This window comes from Egretta garzetta, unplaced genomic scaffold, assembly GCF_000687185.1.
Source record: "Egretta garzetta isolate BGI_Z169 unplaced genomic scaffold, ASM68718v1 scaffold583, whole genome shotgun sequence".
NCBI lineage: Eukaryota > Metazoa > Chordata > Aves > Pelecaniformes > Ardeidae > Egretta > Egretta garzetta.
In genome coordinates, this window is record NW_009259189.1 from 525753 (window position 1) to 535501 (window position 9749).

A 9749-nucleotide genomic window follows, 5' to 3' on the forward strand; every position below is an offset into this window, starting at 1 on the left:
TGTTTTCTATGCCATAACTTTATAATGTATACAATAGAAACATTCCTTAAAGTTAGACATGTATCATGACCCCTGGAGTTCTCACAGCAAAACAATACATCCTAGGTCTCTGTGACATATATCACTCCCTCTGAAAAAAATTTACTTGTTGATAACTGAAAGAAAAATAATAAAACTCAGCATCATAGTAATGGCTTTCAAATAGATATTATATTAATTTTGGTCCAGTGTTTTTGATTACATTATGTGGTTTATACCAACAGTAGGTCAACATTGAGCCTATGACACTCATCAAATCTAGTTAACTTTCAACATTTGCCACCGCACAATGGCTTATGCAGCAAATCTGCACAACTGTTAGCCTCGTGTATTTTCACATATTTCTCTTAGACCTGCAAGAATAGCCTAGCTACAAATAATAGCCTACAGTGGGTGGGGTTTTTGGGGGGTTTTGGGTTTTTTTGGTTTTTTTTAAACAGAAGTCAAATGAAATTGAAATCTTAGAGGAATTAAAATTATGTTCAGAATTTCAAACACAGTGTTATAAAAATTAAATTGAAGGATCTTCCTTCCAGTACTACCTGTCCCAGATGAACAATGCATCTGTTTAAAAGGTAAATGTATAAAGGAGGAAATATAACTAATATAATATAAAGCCGTATGTTCCTAATATACAAATGATCTTTAATATCAGCTACTGACTGCCGGCTATTTCTATACATTTGCTTCAGCAGAGGGTTTATTTTCTGTCTATGGCATTACTGTAACATTTACAAGTAGAAGCTTCAATTTTAATACAAACTCAAATTAAATTAACAGTTAAAGAAATACAGTAAAACTATTAGGCAGCAGAATTTAGTGCAACATTTCTGTACTATAACTACATATTACCAGTCTGACCACTGCAAAAAATAGGACCCAAGGCATTACATCTTTAGAAAGGTTTAGTGTAACAGTTGCCAAAATTTGGGGAAAAACTGCAACACTGTTAAGATATTCTGGAAGTTATTACCTGTGTTGTTTCCATATTTGCAACATAATCAAAAGTGAAGATCTTTGGCTCAGGCTTTGAATGCAGACGGATGGTATTTGATGAAAGAACAGATAAACACAGGCCTTGATCTCCATCAGTTAACGCAGTTCCCTCTGAAGGGGGGCGTACCCTTACATAAACTTTGATAGCATCACCTTCAACACTAAATGAATATTTGTGTATTAGATTACTTTGAAATAGATCTACCAGCTGTTTGATAGAATTAAATCACAAAAATCAGAATAAGCATGTGAAACTATACAAAGGTCTCTACTGAAAATATACCACTTCTAGCTGTACACATCAATTCATTACAAGTCAAAGTTCTATTAAAGGTAACAATGGGGCAGATTTAAAAACAAAGAACATGAAAGTTAGTGGAATTGCTGTTGCATATAACTTCAGGTCTAAAAGCACACATTTCACAGTGAACTTGAAATATATAAACCCAGTGTTATAATAAAAGTTTTGGTAGTTTTAAGACTATGGGCTTCAAGAATCCTTCTTACTACTGGAAGTTATAAAAGACTTCACAAATGGAACAGATGATGCTACTCTCCAGCAAGAAAGTTACTTGCATTTTTCTTTGCTGCTTGCAATAAAAGAATAGTGATAGTAGTAATAATAATAATAAAGCTTTGAGGAGTTCTGGCATAAACACCAATATAATGTTAAAGAATTAAATTCTTACATGAAGCAGCAGCAAACTTGGATTTAATTTACTTCATTCTTCGCCAAAAGGCGGTTATAGCACGAGGGTGTTATAATTGTTATTGATTTTGACTTTTGGTAAACAAGAGAAAGGAACAGAATAGTTTTAAAAGTGGGGGAAGGACTTAATGACTGAAATATGGGGTTGGGGAGTAGCTGAGGAAAGGGCCAAAAAAGAACAGGAAGCAGATGAGAAGGGGAAGGCGTTACATTGGATTTAAGACACACCACACTAACTTGTCAAATTGTTTTTCATTAGATAATATTATTGTGAGTTGTGGCAGAAACTATTTGTATTTGGAGGAGGGCTTTTTGGTTTAGCTTAGAACTTCCTCACAGTATTGAAGCTCCTCATAGCATATCTCTTCAGAAGAATTCTATAGTGCAGCCGCAGAGTTAGCGGACAAATTGAGAATTTACTGCATGGCAGCATTCTAATTGGAATCTGATCCCTCAGAAAAACACTTTTATTAAGAGAACATTTTTCTTAAAACCTGTAAGGAAGTTAGGAGAGAAAGGCAACAACCTTGTGCAGGAAAACACTGAAAGAAGAAACTTTAAATTATTTTACAAAGTTATACTAGGTTCTGTTTGCACCTTTTGTACAATGTGATTATTAAGATAAAGGAACTGGCCAATACTACTTTACCTAGGTGAGTTCAACAAAGGTAATGCAGAGTCACGTAAATCTATAAAATAAAAGGGAAACCAACAAAGATTAAACAAGATAAAATTCTTCCTCAAAAAACCCCACTTAAATAGAAAATACTGCAAGCAGTACTGAGGTAGATAAATGGAGAGCCTTATAAACATCTGTTTCATGCATGAATGGGAATTGCACAAAAATATTTAGTAACTATCTTCCTTTGACAAAAAGTTTGCAGTTTCTTGCAAAGGTAGAGGAGGCTCCAGTCCCGCAGTACGAGCATGCACACGTCTGTAAAATGTATGTGCAATGAGTAGTCTCTTAAATTTATGTATATAAGGTTTTGCAAGTGTTTTTGAGAACAAGGAACATAAATGTTAGTAGTATTATATATTCCCATTATATTTTAAAAATTGCTAACTCACTGCAGATAAAAATAACAATACAGCAGGAAATAGTTTTACTGACGTGACTGCAAAAACTCGATTTCCTAAACCTGCACAACTGAGTAGCTATATTACTTCCACCTTTATGAAGTGATATTGAGCACTCCGTAATACACAAAGCTCTACTATACGCATGAGCATCATTTTGCACAGCTTCACGTTTCAAGGGGATGGCACATATTAACCCCATAGGTAATTACAGTGACTTATTTTTTACTTAAGGGTGAATCTAACATGAAATTATTTCACATAGGTTAGTCAAAACATTAGCTAAGTAACATAATCAAATTTAAAAAATAAGTGGTAATGAAAGATGATTTAGCAAAATATTCCAATAATAAAGACCTTACCAAGTCTCTAAAAGTGCACAGGTTCTGTTGTAGGAGGATCCCTTTCAAAGTACGATTAATAATGATGTGCAAAGGCACAAAACTCATTGACACTCGTACTACATAAATATCCTGCTGCTGCTATGTGGAGCCTACCTGCTTTGATTCACATAATAACATTTGAGAGATGCGCTAACTTCTAATTCGGTTATTTACTCTTCAAATGCACAAGGTATCAAAGCGAGCTGGGACATTTTAAGACTGAAATCAGACTGACAGATACTTGCACAACCTGTACCTTGGGAAATGACCGAGTCCCAGCCTACCGTTCTCAGCTCCCATTTTAAAGTGCTGCTTTCACTTGAACGTTTGTAACACACCAGTTACCAACACCACAGCTAATTAAAACTCAATAAAATCGCAGCAGGCGAACTAATAAACGCGGGACGGCTGAGAGCGACAGGGTTTGTAAAGCCTTCCCGCTCGGGAGGGCTGCTTACACGTACCAACCACGAGAAGCCCTGGGGGATACCGGTGCCAGAAGCGCTTCTGGGAGCGCTGGGGGTCACCCCGCTCCGTACCGATTTTCCACCCCCACCGCCCTTCCTCGACACCGCCGGGGGCAGCGCGGCTGCCCCGCGGGCACTCCGGGAGGGCAGCCCCAGGGCACCAGCCCCTCCCGTGGGGCCGCCAGCTCAGCCAACACGGCCATACCTCTCTACCCGACCCTGTTTGTTCTCACCCCTGGGTGATACTCCCCCGGGCGGCGGCCGGCCCCGGAGGGCAGAGCCGCCCCTCACCCGGCCGGGGGCACTGCCTGCAGCGCGGCCTGCCTCACCGAGCCGTCCCGGTACCCGCCTGCTCCTCGCACAGCAGGGAAACGCCCCTCAGCCCCTTCCCGGCCGCGCAGCCCTGCGCCCACCCCGGCCTCCCTCCCCTCTCATGCCGGGAGCCATGATCCTCGCCGGCCCTGCCGAGCCCAGCGCCTCCCCGCCCACCGGCCACCTCTCCAAAATGGCGGAACGTTTGAATTTGGCGCTAAGAGCCGCAGGCAGCGTGGCCCCGCCCGCTCCCCGAAGCCGGCATAGGCGCGGCCATTTCGCTTTATAGCCTCCTTCCCCGCTCCGGCTTCTCTCCTGCCGTTGGCTGAAAGTGCCTTCGCCCCCTTCACGTGACGGGGGGGGCGTGTTCTGGGAGGGAGGTGGTGTGTTGGTTATGTCCCGCTAGGGCCACCGTCCTCTGGCGTCCGCTCGGCCCGGAAGTGCGCGGGGGCAGGCGGCGGGGCGGCTTGGGCGGCGAGCAGCGGCCATGAGCAAAAGGAACCAGGTCTCCTACGTGCGGCCGGCCGAGCCCGCCTTTCTCAGCCGCTTCAAGCGGCAGGTCGGGTATCGGGAGGGGCCCACGGTGGAAACCAAGGTAACGGCCTGGCCCCGTGCTCGGGCAGCGCGGCCCTCCCGCCCCAGGCTGCTGCCGGCCCCCGTCCTGTGGGCCTGTGTCGGGGCCCTGCTTCCCTCCCCACCGCCGCGGCCGCCCCCTCGCCGGGGGTGGGAAGGGGTAGCGCCCGCCCGCTCGGCGGTGTCCCTCCTAGGGCCCGTGAAGGCGGGGGAGAGGCAGCGGTTCCGGGCTTTGCCCCTGTAGGCCAAGGGGCAGCAGTAGTCACCCACTTAAAATTAACTGAAACTCTTTGTAACTTGCTTTTTGCTTCTGTTCAAAACCAAAAAATCTAGTGCCCCTCGCCATTACTGTTTTTAATAATTGTAACTGTGGTGGTCATGGTGTCCTTTGCAGAGCAGCTGGAGCTGACCTGTCAGCACCTGGGGAGGCAACGGGGGAAATAGCAATGATGGCCCAAGTTTAACTGGCCTTACAAAGCCCAGGCAGGAATATTAAAAAAAAAAGTTTCACGACTCTAGTAAAAAAATATATATCATCTTAACATCAGGTCAGCAGACACAAACTGCTGTGATGGCCAGGATGGCAGGGCAGGGCAGTAGTGTTTTAGCCAGCCTGTTAAAAGGCAGACTTCTACAAGGGCGTTCTTTTTTTTCTATGTTTCCAGTGTGCTTTTTATGTGTGTTTCCTATTAACTGTAAGGTTTTACAAGGTGCCCTAAGAAAGAGGCCTGTCGTTACTTATGATGAGCCGGAATCTGAGATAAAAGTATGCCTTTAGTAAATTTAGTATGAACTGTTTCACTTCCCGAGGAAGACTGCATTTTGTCTTATCTCTTGGTAACTTCAGTAGATTATGGTAATACTATCTATACTTCTCCTTGTAAGGTGAAATTTTCAGTTCCTATAATGTTGCCAAACTTTACGCTGTTGCAATGAGGTTTCTATGCCAGCAAGTTTATTTATGTGAAGTTTTATTCCAAATGATTCTTCTGTCTCAGAGCGCACATTTGAGAGAGTGGAAACAGGGACGTGGTCTTCTTTGTGTCAATAATGCTTACAGTGATTTGGTTAGGTAGCTTTAATAACAAAGCCACCATGGACTCCCTTTCCCTTTGCGCTGTTTTGAGTACAGCACAGAATATTCAAATTTGGACCCACACATTTAAGATTCTCTTAGTGTCGCATGGCAGGCAGTGCTTGTACAGTAAGAATAATACACAAAAGGAATGAATTTCTTACCTCCCAAGTTCCTACTGTTTTGGTCTTTAATTGGAAGAGACCATACTATTTTTTTCCTAGGAGACGCTATGTCTCAGTGATAAAATTGGAGTGTCATTTGGACAAAGTGCATTGGGAGGCCCTGGCACTGATAGATGTGCAAGGTCTCCTCACTAACCTTACTGCAAAAGTGAAACCAAAGAGTACTCGCCCACCCTGAGCTGCTGTGATTTAATGTGGTGATCAGAACTGCTTTTATTTCTCTCCTGTCTAGAGAGAGCAGCTTCCACTTGCGGATGGTGATAGTGACAACGGCAGTGACAATGAAGATGAGCAGCCTCAAGTGGTAACGCTGAAAAAAGGGGACTTGACAGCAGAAGAAGCAATGAAAATTAAACAGCAAATCAAAGAGGCCTTAAAGTCAAATGAATCAGGTGAATTTCAAACTACTAATTTGTTGTTTTGTATAGCCAAAGATAGATAACCCATAAAAGGGGGCTTGATACTTGCTTGGTTTTCTGCCAAGTTTGATTAGTTGTTTTGAATTTTTCAGTTAAATAATTTGGACTTGTGATTCCTAATCTGAAGTTGCTGAGTACATACCCAAGCTGTCTGGCTTTTTGTAGTGTTGCAATTCTGTGCTTCGTGATTGTGCATCATCCTACCTCCAAATACCACCTTAAATCTTTTTTCCTTTTCTTTTTTCTTTGGGCTTTTTTTTTGTTTTGTTTTGTTATGGTGTGTCATTGTCCTAGTACACAGTCTTTTGACATCACCTGTGATAATTTTTGAACTCATTGATTAGTTCAGCCAAATTTGATGGTGGAGCAGATGTCTTAAAGGTAAGTGTATGAGTTCATGAGAGAGAGTGGACAGAAGGGGGAAACTCAGGTTAATGCTTCAGTAGAAAGAATGGCAAGTGTTTAAGCTCAGTAATGTGTTCACTTAACTGACTGGTCCATGTTATTACTTGCTTAAAGTCATCCTCAGTATGTGTTGTGACTTGCAAATATATTAAGCAAAACTAAATGTGTTAGTTGAAAATAACAGATGATACAATAGTGCCAGCAAACAGCAAGGTATAGAAAAAAATGTTTCTTTGCTACAAAGAATTAGAAAAGCTTTTCTAAGTTATTTAACAGGCTTTTCAAGACTGGAAAGATGAAAGTGGTGTTGGAGAAGTTGCTGCAGTTAGACAATAAAGACGTGAAACTATAGCTGATGAATACAGTTATGTTAAGAATTTCTGTCAGTATTCATCATTCAGATATGGTTGACATAAATGCTTTGGGAGTCCAAAAATTTCCATCATCACACAGGGTGCGATAATATGTAGCTTTGTTTTTTGCTGACAGAGAACATAACAGATTAAAAGTAGATATTACTATCAGTAGTGGAAATGTCTTGACAATTAAAAATATAGAACTGGAACCTCACAAATATAAAATAGAAAGGTGATTCATAGAAGCTGTGGGCCTTTTCCTTGGGTAGCCATTGTGGCTATTTACAAAGGCTGTAAATTGAGTTTAGAGCAGATTGAGAGGCCAGCACACAGCTATCAATATGACATCCTTAGCTTCTGTCGTCTTCTGCCATTTGGATTCAAAAATTCAGGTTGTGTGCAGGGAATTCAAATAACAGTAGCGAGAGAAAATACACTGAGTATCTTACATTTTTGAAAAGCAGAGTGATGAAAAATTCTTACTTTTTATAATGAAGGTTAGCTTGAAACTAAATAAAACTACATCTGATAAATAAACTATGTCTGATTTCTTTCTGCAGGTAAACATGTATGTAAGATGTAACCAGGTAGTGGACTGAGAGCTGTGTTAATATAATTTGAACTCCTCTGAGAAAATGTGTTCAGCTTCCGGCTTACTTCCTGGTCTCTTATTGAACTGTAATGGATGTGCTTGGTGCTGCAGTTTGTAAAGTTGTCACATGATTTCTTTTCAAAAGTGGGATCTCCCTCCTAGTACTGGGAGAAATTTCAACCTATTGGGAATAAATGTCATGATTCTTTCTAAGCATTGGTTACCTTTTCATAAAAGCAACTTGAATTTTGAATGATCACAGTAGGAGGAAAAATGATTTTGTCAGGCTAGGCAAAAAGAGGGAGTTGTCCATGAGAATCTATTGAGGTGGAGTCCATGCTGTGAAAAAGTCCAAAAGAGCTACCAAGTTGAATACACAGTATGAAATGGAGGTGTATTTGAATAGAGTAACTGAACTTCTTTGGTGGAAAAAGACATTCCTAAGGCATAATTGTATGCAGTGAGGATGGTAGTACTGAGTCCCTGTAGGACTTTTGCACCTCTGCTTATTACCCCTTCAGCCCTTCAGTAATAACTTGCATTTGGAGGAAAAAACCACGCAGCAGTAGGTAGCAGGAGCGTTGAATCACTGTGCTCTGGGGACTGCTGCCCTCTGTTCTACATTATTGTGTTACTATTCATTCATCTGCCTTTGCTGTTAATAGGAGGTCTTGGCCTCCTTTTCCTGTTTTTTGGCTTATGGGAATAAACAGGGTAAGTGCTACTATGTTCCTCTGCTATGGAGAGGACCTGGTGTGAAATTTTTAATGAAGGTGTGTGTGACTGTGCTACAGCTTGCTGAAGGGTTTTTTGAGTCTTTGTCCATCTTTGCACTGTCAGTCTGACCTCTAGATTTAAATCCTGATTTCTAGTCAGAGGCAGGTATTTAGACAGCTGGTTCCTTCCAGTCTAATAAAGAGTTTTGAATAATGTGTTAATTTCTTTTCTTTTTTTTTGGATAATTGTCAATTCTGAAAATGGGAAGTATAAAGAAAGTTTACAGCTGCGTGATTTGATTACATTTCTTGCTGCTTTGATTTTTTTCCCAGAGTTGAAAGTGAAATTAATTTAATGGGTACTAGACCATAATATATAGCCCCAAATCAGATCATTAGTGAAATTATGTGAAGCGGAAAAGGTAGCAGGGTAGTAAATTTTCTAATTGATAATCTTCCTTTCCACCATGCATTAATGCTGAGGCACTTTGATAGATCGTAAGTAATGTGCTGCTAACTATTTGTTGTGAATAGAAACTTAGTTTTTCAAAACATGGGCTGTACTCAGATTTGAGGTTCTGCTCTCTCCTCTTTTTTAAATCTATAGTGATTGTCTTCATTTGCTGGTCCTTGTCTTCAGGCTTTGGTTTGGGATATTATTCTAGGATTTTCCGTATCTCATTTACATCCTTTCTCCTTTTTTTTCTATAACCAGTTTGACACGGCTACACTTTTTATTTCAGGCACTAGCAGTTCCTCGCATTTGACTTGCATTTTCTTTTACAGATGAGTAACACTTTTGCATTAATTTGGCAAAACCATCTGATTAATGTCCTAGCTGCACTGAGTTGCCTCCTAAGGCAGAATAAAATTTAGCTAAGTTTGTACATTGGCTTTTGCAAGTATAGTTCCAGGGAACTTTATTTAGGGCTGAACCTTTCCTATATGAGAAGATACTCTTCCATATTGAAATATTTTTCTCCATGTAAGACTGACTTAGAGGCTTTTAAAAAAGAAGTCATTTGTTTATCGACAGTCATTTTGCTTAATATTTTTATGCAGCATTTTATAAATCATTACTGTTGGTTCAGAGTCAAAGAAAAATGGTCTTAGGAGAAATTAAATTTGCACAAAAGAAAAGGTGGCAATTCCTGCAAGATACTTTATCCCAACATTCATTATAGTCTATGGAATTGATTTTTCTACTGCTTTTCTAGTTCATCTGGCCTCTGGGACACTGATACATGTAGATGACCAAATTTGGCAGAAGGTGTCCTTACTCATTCAGAGTATTTAATATTATTCTTGTCTCATTCTATATGCTGAGGTTGGGGGAGGACAAGAGAGGGGAGAGGCAAGGAGTATACAGTCCATGCTGTCTTGGGTATCAGAGCTCTTTCCTTAGCTTAAGCAGCCGTTGTATCAGATACGTATCCCGGGGG

The 9749-nt window shown here is 41.0% G+C and overlaps 2 protein-coding genes across 2 annotated transcripts in view; one reads left to right on the forward strand and one right to left on the reverse strand.

The window, feature by feature from the left end:
• The window catches only part of KIF15 (kinesin family member 15), a 35899-nt gene extending 32022 nt beyond the window's left edge, over nucleotides 1–3877 (reverse strand). The window contains exons 1-4 of the mRNA XM_035891326.1: nucleotides 3747–3877; nucleotides 3464–3525; nucleotides 2394–2433; nucleotides 1013–1196 (exon numbers count right to left, since the gene is read on the reverse strand). Coding sequence (XP_035747219.1) covers nucleotides 1013–1196; nucleotides 2394–2433; nucleotides 3464–3525; nucleotides 3747–3877 — 417 coding nt within the window. The remainder of the gene's footprint in view (nucleotides 1–1012; nucleotides 1197–2393; nucleotides 2434–3463; nucleotides 3526–3746) is intronic.
• A 415-nt stretch (nucleotides 3878–4292) lies between these two features.
• Nucleotides 4293–9749, forward strand: part of KIAA1143 (KIAA1143 ortholog) — a 10981-nt gene continuing 5524 nt past the window's right edge. Inside the window, exons 1-2 of the mRNA XM_009635734.2 lie at nucleotides 4293–4581; nucleotides 6052–6211. Coding sequence (XP_009634029.1) covers nucleotides 4474–4581; nucleotides 6052–6211 — 268 coding nt within the window. The 5' untranslated portion in view covers nucleotides 4293–4473. The remainder of the gene's footprint in view (nucleotides 4582–6051; nucleotides 6212–9749) is intronic.